This window comes from Pogona vitticeps, chromosome 2 (genome assembly GCF_051106095.1).
Source record: "Pogona vitticeps strain Pit_001003342236 chromosome 2, PviZW2.1, whole genome shotgun sequence".
In the NCBI taxonomy this organism is placed as follows: Eukaryota; Metazoa; Chordata; class Lepidosauria; order Squamata; family Agamidae; genus Pogona; species Pogona vitticeps.
In genome coordinates, this window is record NC_135784.1 from 93,805,101 (window position 1) to 93,825,116 (window position 20,016).

At 40.3% G+C, this 20,016-nt stretch overlaps 1 protein-coding gene across 2 annotated transcripts in view; it reads left to right on the forward strand.

The window, feature by feature from the left end:
* FAT2 (FAT atypical cadherin 2) overlaps nt 1–20,016 on the forward strand; it is an 84,461-nt gene that overhangs the window by 43,484 nt on the left and 20,961 nt on the right. For both annotated transcript variants that reach the window (XM_078385627.1, XM_078385628.1), the window contains exons 7-13: nt 1,824–2,099; nt 5,030–5,240; nt 7,066–11,121; nt 13,029–13,225; nt 15,789–15,942; nt 17,308–17,541; nt 18,843–19,232. In XM_078385627.1, the coding sequence (XP_078241753.1) occupies nt 1,824–2,099; nt 5,030–5,240; nt 7,066–11,121; nt 13,029–13,225; nt 15,789–15,942; nt 17,308–17,541; nt 18,843–19,232 (5,518 nt within the window). The remainder of the gene's footprint in view (nt 1–1,823; nt 2,100–5,029; nt 5,241–7,065; nt 11,122–13,028; nt 13,226–15,788; nt 15,943–17,307; nt 17,542–18,842; nt 19,233–20,016) is intronic.

Here is a 20,016-nt window from a genome sequence, read left to right on the forward strand (position 1 = left end):
TCTCAACAGATGGGAAACCTTGACATCTGAGTGTTCTGCCTGGAGGCACGCGGTGCATCATGGACTGTCCAAATTTGAAGAGACCCATGTCCAGCAGGCCGAGGCAAAGAGGCATTCACGAAGGCAGCAAAATCAGGGAGGTAGATGGGGTACAGATTGGATTTGTCTTCAGTGTGGAAGGGATTGTCACTCTTGAATTGGCCTTCTCAGCCACACTAGACGCTGTTCCAAGTCCTCCATACAGAGCACGTTACAATAGTCTCTCGAGACTGAAGGATGCCTAATCTAATCTAATGAAAATTAAAGAGGTTCAAAACAGCCTAATATTTATATAACAGACATAACTATATTTCCATTAGCATTTTATATATCCTTTCCACCATTCCTTAATGCTGGAAAGGATACATAAAAAGTTTACCAAGAAAATTCTCTCTCTCTTTCTCTTTCTAAAATATTTTACCCTGCCTTTCTCCTTTAAAAAAGACTCGGCAGCTTACATTAGTAAAAGACAATATTTAAAAGCTAGAAATAGTAAGTATTCAACTACTGAAAAAAAAATCAAGCAAATACCACACTAGAATCGTAACCAAAATAAACACAAAAACCACATTCAAAGCAACAAAGAGCAAACTCTGAACATTTCTTTTCTGGTAACCATTTGAATTACATATAATGTGTGAAGCTGTCTCAGTAATAAGCTGATGGTATTCTAAATGTCTTAGAAAATTGTTTTGCCACCAGGAGCAGCAAAGCATCTTCTCACACCTTGGCTGACATATACCATCAGCCTCCAGTAACTACTTTCTCTGTTTTCCTTGGCACTGATTATTCCTGTTGAGTATGTCAGTGAGCCTACTATTGTAAAATCAGGGCAAGCTGAATTTCACCAAAGAAAGAAAATTATTACATCAGGCTGTTCCTTTTTTCTAAAAATTTGGTTGCACAGTGGAAAACAGTGAGAATAAATAAAAGGAAGCGCTCAGATCTGTTTTCAGCACTTAACAGCAAGCTTAATTGGAAGGTTTATGTTTCCACTTACAAAGGAAAATATTTGCATATATGATTCTATGTTATTTATGATATATGTATACATTTTTTACTATTTCATTTTTATCTGTATTCTGCCTGTTTCCTGGAATAAAATTAACAGGAATTGATCTACACAGCAATCTGCAGTTCAGAAAATTACTTTCGATAAACAGTGCTACTAATCTAATTATCACCAAACATTCCTACCTTTTTGCTCATTTTGTTCCCCTAACTGCTGGTTCTCATTGTAACTATTTTCTTCTCCTCGCCCTTTGCCCCCAGAGTCCTTGAATATTTATCCACACTTCCATATAATCTGATTGACTCTGATGACCCATGTGACTTTACTTCTTATGAGGGTCTATGATAATACCATATTACAGTAGATGTAAGGTCATTGCATCAGAGCTGACACTTATGCATAAGATCCTTAACACTTGTCCTGCCCCCCTTTGTGCTAGAAGTGCTCACAGCTGTTTTTTTTGTTTGCAGAATGCATAATATACAAGTAAGTAGCTCAAGAGAACACACAACTGGGATAGAACATGAAGGGTCTTTGGTGATTGCTGGAAGCACCTGCTTCAGATCTGTGTTTATATGTTCATATGGCAGGGCATGCACATCCAAGCCCTGCAACCCCTGGTACGCCAAAGATGAATCCTCAGCCACCCAAAGGCAGGCATCCCTGCAAAGACATTTCCGTGGCATCAATGGCATGCTTGTCTAGGAATTTCCTTCATACCTGGCATCACTCTAAGTTCTGTACCCCACACTTTCTCTCAACTCTTCCACAGGCCTATATCCGTGTGATTGATATTAACCAGCATGGTCCCCAGTTCTTGGAACAACAGTATGAGATGCGCATTCCAGAAGACACACGGCCTGGGACTGAATTCCTTCGGGTTAGTGCAAGAGACAAAGACCATGGGAAAGGGCTGATCTACACCCTTCAGAGCGCAGTGGATCCCAGAAGTATGAAGGTTTTCCACATGGACCCAAGCACTGGGGCTCTCATGACCAGGGCAGGTCTCAACTCTTTATCCATGCCACTGCATACCTTGATAATAATGGTACGTGAATCACAGAAAGGCAGCGACTTGTTTATCTATTTCATGTACATCCTGCTCTATCCCATGGGCTCAAAGTGGCTTACAGCAAACGAAACCAAATGGTTTGGAGGATCAAAGAGGCCAAATGAAGTTAAGATAGCATTATAAGTGTCAAGTTTATGTTTAACAACCTATAAAATATCCAGACCACAAAACCACCCAAAGGATTGTGATATTTTGCAGGCAGAAACCTGCAAAATACCTATATGTTGAAGTTTGTTCTATGAATGAACATGTCGCTTACAGGTGCCAAATTAGATCAGCCTCTCTTTTTTGGAAATACGAATCAGTTCACTTTAATGTTTGTGCCTCGCCCATTATTATGGTCTATACATCTTTCACCCTTCCTTTCATGTTTTCTTTTTCTATTTCTATTCCATTTTCTCTCATTTGTTTTATTTCAAACTAAAAATTAAATGAATGAAACACAGAAGAAGGAGGTTTTGCAAAGTCGACTGGCCTGGATGAACAAGAGAGCTCATGTCAACGTGTGATGGCAGTAGTACGTCAGGATTCTGCCCGATAGATATCTAGATCTTAGAGCTGTAGAGCCAGAAGCAATGTAAAAAGTCATCCACTTCAACCTCCTGCCAGGGCAGGAAACTGTCAATCTTAAGGAAAGTTATTCCTAAGTCCTAGGGTGACGAATGCTCTGTGTCTCTAGCAGGACTACCACAGTCCAGCTCATGTGCTGCATGCACAAAAGGGATTCACATGTTGAATTGTGGATAGGGCAATGCAACTGGACCTGCTCCTGATACTAGGTGACCAAGCTAACTCTGCCTTCCCAAGTGAGCAAAGGTGGCTGAATGTCTGAAGAGGAACTCCTATATGTGATTTTATCTGCTCCAGTGTAGAGGTTATTTGGACACTCATGCTTGATAGATGCCTATTACGATGAGATTTGTTTAGCTATGTGGATGCATACACAGCTCAGTGTTAGATATCTGGCTGCAGAGCCAGAAGCTGGGAGTCTGATCCCCACTGTGCCTTTTGGGAGAAGAATCGGCTAGCTGGCAAGCTGCACAGACCCAGGGTGCCCCCAGAAGTGGGAAACCACTTCTGAGTATTTGCTACCTAGAAAATGCCAAAAAGGGTTGCCATAAGTCAGAATTGACTTCAAGGCAAATGATTGTTATTAAGGCAAGAAATTATCTCAACTGTTAGTGGTAAATGGCCATTGGAAAAAGGGGTACAAGGTGAATTCAGGTAGACAGTTACATTTCAATTTCAAATGTGGTAGTGATGGTTTCTGGATCTCTGGCCAGAAAGTAGTTCTCTATTGAACTTATGCATTGCAAGCGATAGTTGAGGTTTCCATACAACAGTTTGTAAGTATTGGTTTGTGGTTCTTATGTGAACTGTGTTGGGTGTTACACAAATAAACATCTTACAGGCATTTCATTTGACTGTTACTCTACTTTCCTAAGTGAGGATGACCAATACTGACAACATATGAGGCAGGTGTGACTTTTGGATCTTTTTTCAACTCATGAGTTTCTTTAGGAAGATATCAGTTGCTTTAATTTACCTTTCCATAGTCAATCAGTGTCAAGATGACACCAGGTTAGAGAGACCCACATTATTCTAATTGTCCTGGTGTGAGTAAAACCCAAGATGGCGAAATATGTCTATGGTTGCGGAAAAGTTTCCTGCCTGGTACCTTCCTCACACCTTAGTCCATTCTGAGCAAGCAGTACTTCCAAGGAGTTATCAAAAATCCCAAATATTACGTGCTTTGCTTCTCACGCCAACCCTAAAAGGTAAGGATCCCAAAAATTCCCACAAAACACATAAGCTTCCAGTAGATAATTGAGACAAGCCCGGTTTTATTGCCATTAACCCTCTCAGTCTCCAAAAGAAGCAAAAACTGTTTTAAAATTATTTTATTAAAGGAGGTAAAAAAATTAAAAAGCAAAACTTCCAAAGAGTTTCAATCAGTACAGAATAGTCAAAGGCTTCTGGAGCAGAATAAGCTTTCAAAAGGTTTGAGCCAAGAACAATTCAAGAACAGTCTTACAGGAAAATATCCTGGCATAGCTTCAGCATAGTTCCAGAGCATATACAGAATGAAAGTTATGTAGTGGAACAGCAGATAAGCACATAATTTTCCTAAGAGATAACTAGGCTATGTAGGCTATGTAACAAGTAATTTCTATCCCCACTTTTATACCCTTAATGCCAGTTTCCAGACTCTTCCAGAAGATCTGCCAATCAGGTGCTATGTTATTCTGAACTTAAGAAGAGAATAACTTTTTTTTCTCCTCCATTAACCCCCCTGAAACCATTCTGCTAATTAACTCTGTACCAAGAAGTGAGCTCAGTCCAGTCCTGAAGCTTCCTTTCTCACAGAGTAAAGGCACAGGTGGTTGCTTCCTCCCAGTTACTAATGGGCACCTTCTCCCCCTTCTCCTGGTCAGGTCATACTAGCCATGAAGCACAAACCCTGATTTTCTAGAAGTGCAACAGAAACTATGATCCCTTATTTTTGCAATTTCTTGACAGCCATGTCCCCAAGAATAGAACTGGCTGCTGTATCATTCCAGCCAAGATGAACAGAGGAAGATGTTTTCTAGTGGCTGGTAGTTTATTACAGAACCTAACTGGAAATGCTTAAAGGAGATTATTGTATGTGATGGTTCTGTGCTGCAAAAACTTGTTGGATGTACTTGTTGGATATAGAAGAATTGCAGTAAATGATATTGATTTGGAGGGGGGGAATAAAAGATCAGAGAATTACAGTGTTTATGGAATGTTAAGTTTTGATCCGACAGACAAACTATTTGTAGTTTAAGAGCCTTTTGCTACTTCACTTGTTTTCTCCTTTGAATCAAGAGACTGACTGATGATTCAGGGAACTGACACATGCCCCTCTCTCTTCTGCTACTCAGGTGCGAGACCAGGAGGGCCCAATCAAGCGAGACTTTGCTAGAGTTGTTATTCATGTAGAGGACTGTAACAGCCATCCTCCCCAGTTCACCAGCCTCCACTATAATGCAGAAGTTTTGGATGAAGCTCCAGTAGGTACAGAAGTCCTTCAAGTCCGAGCCCTCGATCAAGATCAAGGCATTAATGCTGAAGTCCACTACTACCTTGAGGCAGGTGAGGGACTTTCATCTTTCATTATATATGCTTACAATTGCTTGCATCAATCATGAGTAAGGTTGTGTATGCTAGCTAAAGATGCTATCCTTTCCCAATGCTCTATTGTATGCAAGACTAGCATTAAAAAAAGCTATATAAACAGGAATGTAAAGTGCCTTGTATCCTTTTCCACCCCCATGCTTAAAGGCTATTTGTGAAGTAAAGAAGGTGCCAAGGGGCTTCTCAACTACTATCACAATCTCTAAAGTCATGAGCCTTTTTGCTTTTTCTCTTCTTGTGTTTATGCTCTTTTAAGATCGTAGACTTACCTACAACAGCTGATCCAGATCATACATAGCCACTTAGTCATGCCTTGCTGCAATACCTCCTGTTTGTAAAGATGTGGTTCAGACTCTCTGAATCTTGCAATGAATTGTCATAGAATCTAATGTATAGAAAGGTTGTCTTTGTATCTACAAGCAAAATCTTTCATTTTGTGGTACAAGAACTTCAGGCTGTCCCTCAAAGAACAGAAGTTAAGCCAAGAGGGAAAGGTGTTTTCCTGAGCATTTATTTATTTAGTAGTAGCAGCCAATATAGCACTGTGTTGTCTTTGTCTCTTCCTAATATTATAATAATACATACGTACACGGACCATATCATGTTCACCAGATCCATTTCACTGCTCCTGATAAAAGGGAATAAGCAACTTGCTTTAGACAGCTTGTTGAACAATTGCAGAAACACGTCCAGGAACATGAGCATATTTCCTGGATTAGTTCAAGTTGATAGGTCTTTGGGCTGCTGTGCATTACAACGCTTTGTTCCATATCAGTTTTCACTTCCTCTTATCTTCAAACCATGAGAAGTGAACTGTAAGAGAGATGTTTGTTAACCTTTCTATCTGAAGGTTGCACAAGGCTTATAGAGTTTCACATTCTGATCTCTTTTTAAGGAAAGAGTAGCATCCCAGTGAAGGAATGGTTACTTTTCTCTTGAGTAGAATGCTTTGGCACCAGACATCATTCAGACATAAGGTGAATTAATGAGGCTTACTTATGAGTGATTTAAGTCAGAAGCAGCTCCCTCATTATCCCCTTTAATTTGCCAGCTGTCTGTAGATGGTAATACTGTGGTACTCTAATACTTCGGATGTGTGGTGCAGTCCCCCAAAGTACAGAAAGATGTGTCTTAGAATGATTTGTAACGTTGCATGCTGCCTGAAGAAGGTGTGGCTGGGAGGGACCTTTTTGGGTTGAAGTGACCATCAATCTATCCACCGCTAACCAAAATTTCCTCCACTGCCTCTGCATTCAAAGAGAGACCCACCTCTCTGTTCTGGGTCCCCCCCTTGAGTGTGTTTAAGTCAGTTGTATGCTGAAAGCAGTCAGGTTTGTTAGTTTGCTGTAAATAAATTAAAAATAAATAAATAAAACATTTTTATTCTGTCTCTTACAAATATCTCAGAGTGCATTACTAAGACTGCAAGTGCCAGTTGGTAAGAAAAGACATAGACTGCTCTGAGGAACATGAAGCTATTCTGCTCTGTGAATCCCTGCATTTCTGCTATACAGTTAGAGGGATTTCACCAAAAATTCTCCAAAGATTTTATCATTGCGCGCATGCACACACACACACACACACACACACACACACACACACACACACACACACACACACACACACACACACACACACACACACACACACACACACAGAGGGAGAGAGAGAGAGAGAAATATGTCTACTTTGTAATTGTTGCTGAGATGCAAACCGGTGAGTGGTACAGTAATTCAAATGTTGATTTGCTCTCTACATTTAAATTTTCCTTATTTATTTTCAGGGAACAATGGAGAGTTTTTTGCTATCAATGAGTTATCTGGAATTATTACAGTTTCTAAGAAGCTCCATCAGTGCAAGCAAGAAAAATTCACACTCACTGTAAAAGCAGAAGATCAAGGATTTCCCCAAATGAAGGATTCGGCTACTGTGAGCATTCATGTAAAGCCCTCTGACAGCACACCTCCAAAATTTACAAAGGAGGAATATGTCACAGAGATCAGTGAGTCTGCTATCATAGGCTCTTCTGTCATTCTTCTTTCAGCCACAAGCCTTTCAAGTGTTACTTACGAAGTAAAAGAAGGAGATGAGGATGGTGTATTTTCAATCAACTACCAATCTGGCCTTGTTTCTACAAGAAAGAATCTGGATTTTGAGCAGACTTCATTTTATCAGCTGAAAATCCGTGGGACCAACATGGCAGGATCATTTGTACATGTTCCAGTGTTTATTTATGTCACAGACGAGAATGACAACGTTCCTGTATTTGATAAGCCTTCCTTTGTTGGCTGGATCAGTGAGAACAGTCCATTGGGCAGCATGGTTATGGATGAAAACAATACCCCACTAGTGCTACAGGCGTCAGATGCTGACCAAGATTCTAATGCTCTGCTGGTCTATGAAATTTTGCAGCCAGAGGCACTCTTGTTTTTCAAAATAGATCCAAGCATGGGCACTCTTACTACACATGCTGATATTGATTATGAACAGACCCCAGTTTTCCATTTTACTGTTCATATCCATGATAATGGCAATCCTGTTTTATTTGCTTCAAAACCCACTGAGGTGACTGTTTACATCAAGGATATAAATGATTGTCCTCCAGTATTTACCAAAGATGTTTATGAACTTTCTGCAGATCTTCCTGTCCATCATGGTATGGAGCTTTTTGCAGTTCATGCAGAAGATATAGACTCCAGGGTAATTTACAGTATCATAGAAGGGAATCGTGACAACATCTTCTATATCCACCCCAAAACTGGTGTCATCTCTGTGCTGAATGCTACTGCCTTGGCCAGCTTTCATGAGCTCACGGTCAGAGCTGGGGATGACTTATATACGACTAACACTTTGGTTAGACTTAATTTTATTCAACCCCAAGACAGCCCTTTAAGGTTTGATCAAGATTTATATATAGCAACAGTGAAGGAAAACTCAACAGATGTTCAAACTCTGGCTGTACTTGGTGTGACTGGGAATCAGTTGAATGAGCCACTCCTTTACTCTGTCTTGAATGGCACAGAGAAGTTCAGGATGATCGAGACATCAGGAGTACTCCAAACCAAGGGCATGGCATTTGATCGTGAAACCCAGGACATACATGAGATTGCAGTAGAGGTAAAGGACATGAGAAATCCACCCAGGGTATCTCAAGCAATAGTAAAAATATATGTGGATGATGTTAATGATAACTCCCCTCACTTTGAACATGTGCCTTATTATACAACAATACAAGAGGGTACTGAGCCAGGCGATGTGGTCTTTCAGGTTTCTGCAACCGATGAGGACTTAGGAAATAATGCCATCATTTTTTACTCCTTTGCGGAAGACTACAAGTATTTCTGGATTGACCCTTATTTAGGGGACATCTCACTCAAGAAACCCCTTGATTATCAAACTCTAAATAAATATACACTCCTGGTTATTGCCAGAGATGCGGGTGAGCCTCCTTTGTATGCTGAAGAAGAGGTTCTAATCACCGTGAGAAATAAATCCAACCCTCTGTTCCAAAGCCTTTTTTATACTGTGAGAGTGCCTGAAAACATTCCGCTCTATACACCGATTGTCCATATCCAGGCTCGGAGCCCTGAAGGCCTGCGCTTAATATACAACATTGTGGAAGAAACAGCCCTTAAACTGTTCAATATTGACTTCAAAACTGGTGTGGTTATGGTTGCTAGCCAACTGGACTATGAATTGAGTACAAAACACACCTTTACTGTCAGAGCCACAGACACAGCAATGGGTGCTTTTTCAGAAGCAACGGTAGAAATAGAGGTTGAGGACATTAATGACAATTTACCTGTATTTTCTCAGGTGGTTTACACTGCTTCTGTCTCTGAAGGAATGCCAGCAAGGACTCCTGTTATACAGCTCTTTGCTACTGATAGAGATTCAGGGAGGAACAAGCTTGTTTCATATCAGGTCTTGGAGGACCGTTCAAACATTTCCCAGCTCTTCAGTGTTGATTCCAGCACAGGAGAAATAACAACAACTCAGCCTCTAGATTATGAAGCCAGCCATGAATTTCACATTAAAGTATGTGCCACAGATCATGGGGTGCCTCCTCTCAGCAGTGAAGCCCTTGTAATTGTCAGTGTATTGGACATCAATGACAACCCACCTGAGTTCAGTCAGCTCCACTATCAGGCTAATGTGAGTGAAATGGTCACCTGTGGCCACACAGTGATCAAAGTCCAGGCTTTTGACCCTGACAGTAGAGACGCACTCAGGTTGGAATATCTGATTCTTTCAGGAAATGAGGAAAGACATTTCACCATCAACAGCACTTCTGGAATAATTTCCACCCTGAATCGTTGCAGAAGGGACCTGGAACCTTTTTACAATCTCAGAGTCTCAGCTTCAGATGGAGTATTTAAAACCACTGTTCCAGTGTATATCAATACCACAAATGAAAATAAATATAGCCCATCATTTCAGCAGGACGTTTATGAAGCAGTATTAGCTGAAAATGCTAAGGTAGGAACCCGAGTGATTGAGTTGTCAGCTATTGACCCAGATGATGGTTCCTATGGCACTGTAGATTATACCATCATAAACAAACTTGGTCAAGAGAAATTTGTAATTGATGAAGAGGGGCACATTGAAACCCTACAGAAACTGGACAGAGAAAATTCTACCGAGAGAGTTGTTGCTATTAAAATCATGGCCAAGGATGGTGGGGGGAAAGTAGCCTTCTGCACTGTTAAAATCATACTCACAGATGAAAATGACAACCCCCCTCAGTTCAAAGCTTCAGAATACATCTTGTCCATCCAGTCCAATGTGAGCAAAGGGTCCCCAGTCATGCAGGTGGTAGCTTATGATGCAGACGAAGGAGTGAATGCCGATGTAATTTACTCTGTTGATTCAGTCGAGGAGGTCATTGCAGAAGATGTGATTGAAATTAATACTGTCACAGGGGTTGTTAAAGTGAAAGAAAGCCTCAGTGGACTAGAAAACAGTAAAGTGAATTTTAAAGTCAAAGCTGAAGATGCCAGGCCTCCCTACTGGAATTCTGTTGTTCCAGTAAACCTTCAAGTTGTTCCAAAAGAAGTGTCTTTGCCAAGGTTTTCTGAACCACTATACACCTTTTCAGCATCTGAAGATCTCCCAGAGGGATCAGAAATAGGTTCAGTTAGAGCTGTGGCAGAAGACCCCATCATCTACAGTCTGGTGCAGGGGTCAACTGATGAGAGCAATAAAGAAGGGGTATTTGCTTTGGATAAGCAAACAGGGGCCTTGACTATCCAAAAGGCAATGGACCATGAGAAGATGAAATGGTACCAAGTTGATGTTTTGGCTCATTGCTCACATCAAGATACTGACCTGGTCTCTTTGGTATCCATAAACATCCATGTAAAAGATGTCAATGATAACAAACCCATCTTTGAGGCTGATCCCTACAGGGCTTTTGTCATGGAGAACATGCCAGCAGGAACTACTGTGATTCAAGTCACTGCCATTGACCAAGATACTGGAAGTGATGGGCAAGTGACCTATAGCCTAGGATCAGAAGCAAGCAACATCAGAGAACTCTTCACCATTGACAGTGAAAGTGGCTGGATTATGACCCTTAAAGAGCTGGATTGTGAGGTTCAGGAAACCTACAGGTTTTTTGTTGTGGCATCAGACCATGGCAGGGAAATCCAGCTTTCTTCTCAAGCCCTAGTAGAGGTCACTGTTACTGATGAAAACGACAATGCTCCACAGTTCACCTCCAAAATGTATAAAGGTTCAGTGGTTGAAAATGCTCAAGCTGGACAGATTATTGCCACTCTCGAAACTATCGACAGTGATATTTCAGAGCAAAACAGACAAATCACATGTTACATCACTGGTAAGAGATTACCTTCCTTGACATTTTGATGAATTGGAATAAATCTTGTTTCAGATAGATTTTCCTGTCATTAAGAGGTGCCCTACTATATTAGTCTTTTTGAAGATTTAAATGTAAGATGATGCTCATTATCAAAGAAGGGCAGCTTAATAAAACCTATTTTTAATCAGGAGCTATTGTGGGAATCATGGACATGAAAACTGCATACCATGGTTCCTGAGAAAGATTGCTCTTTGAAATTAGAGACCTGCAGAACAGATCTAGTGCTTAGTCCATTCTTGTGCCATGTTGTGCTCAATAATCATGGGTGGTGGGGGCAAGGGATGGAAAAAATGTTGCACAAGTGAACTATATTGCATTAAATCATTTTAATATTAGTCAATACTGCTGTCAATAAAATATAGCCAACTTCTTTTACAATTGCACTATGAAAGTCATTCCTAGGAAATATTCCAAAAGCCAAGGAATCAATTATTCATTAATCAGAAATATTAACGCCCATTTATTCAGCTATCCAGAAATTAAGTGGCCCATGTTTATTTCTCTATGAAATATATAAAATGCAGAGACATTCTAGATGAACTTTGCAGATGCCTCATATCAAAGAGAGAGGAGATTTGTATGTCACAGTAACTAGTGCCAAATAAACCAGCTGGTAGGTTGGTCATGTGGATAGCACTGTGTCTAGACAATGTTAAGTGGTTATATGATTGCTTCCAAGTATGTCCCCCTCACAGCTCAACTACTTTACTTTAGTATTATTATGACCATGTTAGTTATTCAAAATAAAATGCAATAATAAATCATATATTTACAGTTTATACAAAGCTATCTGAAATTCAAATTGCAGTTAAATGTAAATTTCTAATTTGATTACTGCAGTGATTAAATTATCTATTTTCTTATTATACAAGCTTCTGCACAGAATTTCACAACCTTACCTATAGTTTACTTGAGGAATCAGATAGGAGAAGAGAAAAGAGATTATTTTTCTCTGGTAGCTTATGATGTTACCAGAGAAAATTTATCATGTTCACCTGGATATTGGCTTAAAATTTGGAAAATAAGTAGGTTGTGTGAATCTTTATAACATATGCAATACAGCAGGACATTTTCCATGGTTCCCACCATACCAGATTGGCAATGGCAAAGACGTTGATCGTAAGGGGTATATGGGTATCTTCCCTCTAGAATGGCTGGACTCAGAGCACTGAAACCGGCAAATGTGAAAGCTCTCAGATGTCTTGCCAGTTCTTAGTTGTAAGGATGATCTGCTGGGATTAAGATTTTATTGTGATTCCCAGCCACTGAGTAATATGGGACCCATTATCACATTGGAGAGCTGTATCCCAGATCTGCTTCTTTATATTCCCTTTGGCTTTTCTTATAAATCTCAAATTAAACAAGGCCAGAGGGGATATCCCAAAGGACAATTTTCTCTCCACTGCTCTTGCCCAGTCTAAGGGGAAGCTCTACTACTACTACTACTACTACTACTACTACTACTACTAGTAGTAGTAGTAGTAGTAGTAGTAGTAGTAGTAGTAGTAGTAGTAGTAGTAGTAGTAGTAGTAGTAGTAGTAGTAGTAGTGGGAGTTAGGGACAAATTTTATGATTCTGAGACAAAGTGTTTAGTGAAATAGCTGTTTTGTTAAATTCAATCTATAATTTGTAAGCTCCACACAAATTTTGTGAATTGGCAAGAAGCTAGATTAAATCAATGGGACAAAGTTTCTCTTCTTTTTATGGTTCATCCTGGGACAGGAGTATTTTCTAGTTTCCGTACATATCCTTTGGACTGAGTAAGTAGCACATAGTAGACTTAGGGGTTCTTCCTCTTTTATATGATCTTCTTCCTTGAAACTCTTAAATGTGTTTCCTTTCATATCCTGTCTTTGTCTTATCAGAAGGAGACATTCTGGGACAGTTCAGTGTTAATGAGGTTGATGGAGAATGGAGGATTGTTTCTAAGAAGCTTCTAAACAGGGAAGATACAGAAAAATACCTGCTCAAAGTCATGGCATCTGATGGAAAGTTTCAGGCAGCAACAGAAGTGGAGATCTCAGTCCTTGATGTCAATGATAACAGCCCTGAATGCAAGCAGGTGATTGTGTATGTCTACACTTCGTAGCGATTTGAATTGGAAGCAGACCTGGAGCAGATACATTGCATCGTGGGGCAGTTATTTGAGCAGTTAATGTGTCCTGACTTATTTGGTCCCTTCTGAATTAGATTGGCAGGAGATGCAGGACAGCCTCAAGTCATTCTGCTCCTTTAAAGACAAAATGGCAACCCCTTCATTCCTATGCAGAAACTGGATGGATTGGCAGTTGAACAACTGGCAGCTGCCAGTTGGATAGAATTCTCCACCAATCAGTGGTCTATTATCCAGGCCAGGGGCAGGGGCAACTCACACCACCACCACAGGATAAGGGCACACACACACACACATATATATCCAGACCTCAGGCCTCCATAATACCAAAGGGCAGCAATCCAATCTAGTAGCTTAGGAATTACACCACATGTTGTATGTCACATACGGTTCTCATGTCAAAGAATGGTGAAAGGTCAGGAGCTCAGGAAGGACAGCTAGGAGGCTGCCATTGCTTCTCACTTGCATTTGTTGCCTCAGGAACACTTTGCCTACTGCAGAGACACTGCAATAAATAAAGTGAACTGGAGCAAACTGTAGTGTAGACTCCATGAATTCCTTGTGAAAAGGGCAAATTAAATTACAGGGAAATTCTCTGGGGACATTTCCCCAGTAGGGGTGCAACTGAAGGGAAAGGGTAGAAGAGAAATACCTACATATTTTCGTTTAGAATTGTTGCAGCTGGTAATTAAGCCTTAAAAGAGACATTTCAGAACTTTGGAATTGGCAGCAAGAAGAGATTTACAAAAACCAAGAAACCACGAAATGTGGTGTCATAAAAACTTGGTTGCGGCTAAGGATGGGATTTTCAGGTTAATATGAATGGGGAAAAGTAAGAGGCTCTTACTTTTGGTTTTGGATTGTTTTGTTAATTTTCCATAGAGAACCTTTGAAATCCGAATGCTTCATTTTAAAGGAAGAGAAAATAACAAAAATTTAGGATTATTTTGTTTTTCTGTCTTTTGGTTGCCCGTTTCTTCATCTCTTGTCTCTCGACTTGCCTGCAAAGATTTAATCAAACCATTTAGAGAGATCTGCTGTCCACAGCTAGTCAGAATGTCTATAGGGAGGAGAGGAAATTTTGAATTGTAGAAGGATTGCGATCGGTTGGAACCCAGTGAAGATTGTTCTTTGCTTTAGTCCTTCCTTGTGAGTGGGATCCATGTGCTGCTGAGCTGCCCGGCATCCTCCATCTTGATTTTGCTCTCTGCCTGTGTCGGTAGATCTTTTGCCTCTGGAGGAAAAGAGAGAAGATAGCAATGGTGTGGAGAGAGAAATCTATCCATATTCTAGTAATTTTGCTTTGGGAAACTGTCTTTAACTGTATTATTACATTTATTTACTTCCCTGCTTTTCTTTCTTTTTTGGAAAGGAGGCAGTTTATGTGTTTTTATTTTGCTTTTCCCTCTTGTATCTGTAGGTGGGGTCCTTGTTAGATTAATTTTTAAAAACTGTATTATTTAGTTAATTTACCATGGATTGCTGGCCTTGCCCCTGGTTTTGTTTTGTTGCTATTTTTACTTATTAAAGTTTTTTTTAGGGCTTTGAGGAAAATGTGAGGCAAAACATGAATGGGTGTGTATGAAATGAAATAACCCAAAAGAACTTATCTCTTTCATATATTATCAAAAGGGCTGATACCTGAAAAACTTGAAAACTAGTAAGTCACCCCTTAAAATAACCCAAAATGATTTAGACCCAAATGTTTTCCCATTGCACATCCATCGTTCTGGCCATCTGAGGTCGTTAAATTCAGCTCTTGAACCTTAGGTCCCCCACTCCTGCTTTATGGTCTTTGATGCCTCTGAACCTTGAGTATGTGCAATGTTCACTATGGCAACTGCACGTTGTCATGAAATATAGAATGCATAGAGAAACACCAAGAGAAAACCATGACAGTAATACGAAGAAGACCTATAAAAGAGATTTTTTTTGTATCACTTAAATCACTTGAGTTATTCTGAGATAGTTTCTCTGCAATGACATTTTCTACACAGTTGTCACTTTTGGACACATGAACACAATAAAATTCAAAGGGGGGTGAAAGGAGGCTTAATTTAAGTCCATGGGGCTGGACATATTTCAAATGAGAATTAGATACATGAGTCTGCTTTTTGGCAAAAGGTGGCCTGTAGCTGATCTTAGGGATCTCATTTGAGTTTCCTGATGGCCCTCTTCTCAAGCATCCATTAGACTCACATTTCCCTAGCCCCACCATTCATACTGGATTGGTATAGTATTCCCATAGTCAACTAGAACAATACGTAGCTGGAGGGAGTAGATGGTCCTAGCTTTGAGCATTTGAGTTAGGCTAGTTCTTTATGGCTCGTTGCTTCCTTTTCACAATTTGATCCTATGATTTTACAAAAACAGTGATCTGCATGAGAAATGGCCAGTTCATCATTGTTTGGAATTACATCTGTGAACAAATCTGGAGTGGCCCCTTTGCATTTCATGGCATTGGAATAAAGTTAATCATTTTGCTTTATGGGATTCTTCTTTATTTTTCCAGGCACCATACCAAGGCAAAGTTTCAGAAGATGCACCACAAGGGTTTTCTGTTTTGAAAGTATCAGCCAGAGATGCTGATGTCGGCAGCAATGGCCAAATTACATATAGTCTCCATGGACCTGGTGCTGAAGAGTTCCGGTTGGACCCTCATACAGGTAGGAATGGAATCTACCAACACAGAGAGAAAGGTTATCAAAAATATATCTTCATTGTGTAAAATGTTGGTATTTATGAAAAATTCCTTAGTTGAACTGAAACCTTTAGTTTCCTGTGAACAAAAAAAATAGAGATGTGTGTCCAGATTCAGAATATTCAGAATTCATCAAATAATGCCATATTTAAATAGTTCAGACTATATCCAAATTTAGGGGACGTTGTGGCGCTGTGGGCTAAACCGCAGAAGCCTGTGCTGCAGGGTCAGAAGACCAAGCAGTCGTAAGATCGAATCCACGTGACGGAATGAGCTCCCGTCGCCTGTCCCAGCTCCCGCCAACCTAGCGGTTCGAAAGCATGCAAATGCGAGTAGATAAATAGGTACCATCTCGGTGGGAAGGTAAACAGCGTTCCGTATCTAAATCACACTGGCCATGTGACCACGTAAAGATTGTCTTCGGACAAACGCTGGCTCTATGGCTTGAAGAGCGGGATGAGCGCCGCCCCCTAGAGTCGAACACGACTGGACAAAAATTGTCAAGGGGAACCTTTACCTTTTTATATCCAAATTTGAATTTGGAGTCCCATTTACTCCTATAGATCAGATAGTAAAAGGATAGGTTTTTTGCTCACTAGAGGAAGAAATGAAAATGAAACATTTCTTAGGCATCCTAAAGTGATTTATTGAGAAATGAAACTTAAAGATACTCTGCAACCAAGAGTAGTGAGAGCAGAGAACTTAGTGTCTTCTCTGTTTTCCCAATGCTGCTGGCATCTCCTGTTGGCATTGCCATTGGTCAGGGTTTGATCAGTACACCCACTGCAATCATTTCCTAATGTTGAGGTACCGCTGGCTGTTGGTGTGCACTCTTTTGGTTTGGCACAATCACTGAAAAGCTGTCAGAAGACACAGATAAATCTTTTGAAAATGTTTTGCCTCTTTGTGCTTTTATAAATAGGAAAACAATGACTGTGTAATATTCCTACTGGTTGCAATAGAGTTCCAAACATCCAGAAATTCTGAATTTTTTAAATTTCAAAATCCAAACCCAAAGGGCTGTAATTCTGAATCTGAATTTTGGTGCTAGTCCACATCCCTACAAAACAACTCTCTGTGTTGTCTTTATCATATTTCTAGCATAAATGAGGACCTGTTAAATTCACTTATGTTTCATTTTTAAAAATACCTTTTCTTTAAGGGCTTAGTCGCTAAGTCTTAGGAGGTAGAGAAGATGCTATCTCTTCATAAAGACAGACATGTATATATCATTTTTCTATACAACAGAAACTATTTCTTAAACTTTTCAAGAAACCCCATAAATTTCTATGACCCTGTGAAATCTCTATGCCACTTTTTATTTCACCAGGGGAGCTGACCACTTTTGCATTACTGGATCGGGAGCTCATATCTAAGTACCAGCTTGTTGCCAAGGCAACAGATGGAGGAGGGCGTTTTTGCCAGGTGGACGTAATTGTGGACATCCAGGATACAAATGACAGTCCTCCACAGTTCTTTCCCAGTCAATGTGCAGTAGCCATATTTGATAACACCACAGTAAAGACACCAGTTGCAGTGGTCTTCGCAAGGGACCCTGATGAAGGTAAACAAGAATGTTTGGAACAGGCATTTGAAAAACCTTTGGGACAGAGGGCTTCCTCAACTGAAGAAGTTTAGCTTGTTGGTGTGACTGTATCTTTAAAAGCATGTGCATTTTGAGTGTGTTGTGTAACCTAGCTTAGCTGACCTTTAAAAAAAATAAATTCACAATATGTAGGAAACAGTCTCTGTATTCATAGTTAAAGACAGAGAAAAGAACTAATTTAAGAGTGTATGAGAGAATATGTTCTTGGAGTTAAATGCTTCTGAAACCTGAAATGTAACTGTCCAGTGAGTTTTCATTTGTGTGCTTAGTTGTACCTAGAGAGAGGTAAACAAGATTTGTAAGGGAAAGGAACTGTTGGGAGTTGCGAAGGAGAGTACCATTTAAATGGGTACTGCTCTTTACATCTACACAGGTTCATATTACAAATAAATAATGTAAATGACTAGCTGCAGCAGGCCATTCACTGTAGAAGACAACTGTCTTTCCTCATTGTTTCTCATAACAACAATTTACCATAAAACCTTATTGTTTTATAGATTTGATATAGCCATTCCGTTCCTGAAGGCTGGCTGTCTAATGTAAATAGTTTTTGGTATAACAAGGATATCAAAAATGCACAAATATGTATACATGGAGCATGCTCTTAGCAGGATTATAAAATATCCTTATTCAAGATATCCTCTGAAATTAATCACCATTTCCCAAAATTCACTGGCCCTTAGATTCTCACCAGAAACTCTCCCTTTATGCATTACTGTCGTTATGTAACTTTTTCTAAAATTTAAACAGGCTAAGAATCTTGAATCCTTGCTAGACAGAAAGTAATCCTACCTGTATTGGAGTTTGCTAAAGATAATGTTGATGGTTTTAATATTTGGGATTTAACCTTGGGAGAATCCAAAGTTTTTAACAAAGGATATCATCTAGTAAAATTCCTTTTCCCTAGTCATATCTTTTTAAAACACTCCAACATTTTAAAAGATGCATCTGCCCTTTTTTGGGCCACGACAGTATTCCTAATCCACATGTACTTTTGAAATTGAACACAGTAATCTTCTACTCTTGCTGTATCTTTGTCAGATGAATTCAATCAGTGTGGTGTTATCACGTTATATTACCAGTAAATGAATCCCACTACCTTTTGTTCCAGGTTAAATCCCGGTCTCAAGTTTCTGAGACAGAAAATGCAATGTCAGAGGATGGTTTCTTCTCAATTTGCCCTGCGTTAAATAATGATTCCCAAATCAAATTGTCTATCCATTAATGTTTCTGTCTCTCATGTGTTGTTGCTTTTGCAGGCCATAATTCAGAAGTACTCTACTCTCTTGCTGAGTCAGCTGATGGCCACTTTTCAATTGAGGAAACAACTGGTGTGATCCGACTGGAGAAGCCCCTAAGGGAGTTGCAAGCATCTGCACTAGACTTAACTGTGTGTGCCACAGACAAGGGTTCTCCACACACCCTTTCTAGTTTTTCTACTGTCTCAGTCTCCATAGTGGATCTGGAGGAATATCTGCCAGTGTTTCTAGACACAGAATATGTGATTGTGGTACGAGAAGATGTGGCTGTTGGCACAGAGATTCTGAATCTGTCTTCATTGACAAGGGACAATGTTCAAGGCTCAGAGATCAAATATGAAATTACGAATGGAAATAATAATGGGATGTTCAGGTTGCACTCAAGCACAGGTAAGTCATCCAAATGGGATGTAATTAAGGCATGTATCACTATAGCCAGATCAGACATCTAAAGCAGTGGTGTCCAACCTTGGCCCTCCAGATGTTCTTAGACTACAGCTCCCAGAAGCCTTCACCACCACCTCTGCTGGCCAGGATTTCTGGGAGTTGAAGTCCAAGAACACCTGGAGGGCCAAGGTTGGACACCACTGATCTAAAGGAATGGGTATAGCGGGCAAATGTACTCCTGGCCACTGTGGAGACCTAGGCATCCAGGCTCAGGAGCAAATCCAGGAGCACATCCAAGATGTGCACCTGTGTTTTCAGGGGGAGTGTAACTCCATCAAGCACAGGCAGAATCCCTGTTCCCTGATCTGCCTTTCAACTGACCCAGGAGTGCCTCTGTCTTGTCTGGATTAGGCTTTAGATTAGTTACCCCCATCCAGTCCAGTACTGACACCAGGTACCAATTCAAAACCTAAACCAGCCTCCTTGGATTTTGATGGAGATTAAAGATAGAGTTGGGTGTCATCTACATGCTGGTGATTCCAAACTCCAAAACGTCACACAGCCTCTCCCAATGTTAAATAGCACGGGGGGGGGGGGCAGAGTCCTGAGGGACACCACAGGCTAACCTTCAGAGGCCAGTGTGTCAAACTGGAGTCCCCCCTCAGCACCACCTTCTGAGCTCTCTCTCTCAGAAGAGGCCAGAGCCAGTGTAAAACCATGCCTTCAAGAACCATCCCAGAGAGATAGGCCATAGGATACGATGGTCAATAGTATTGAAAGCTACTGA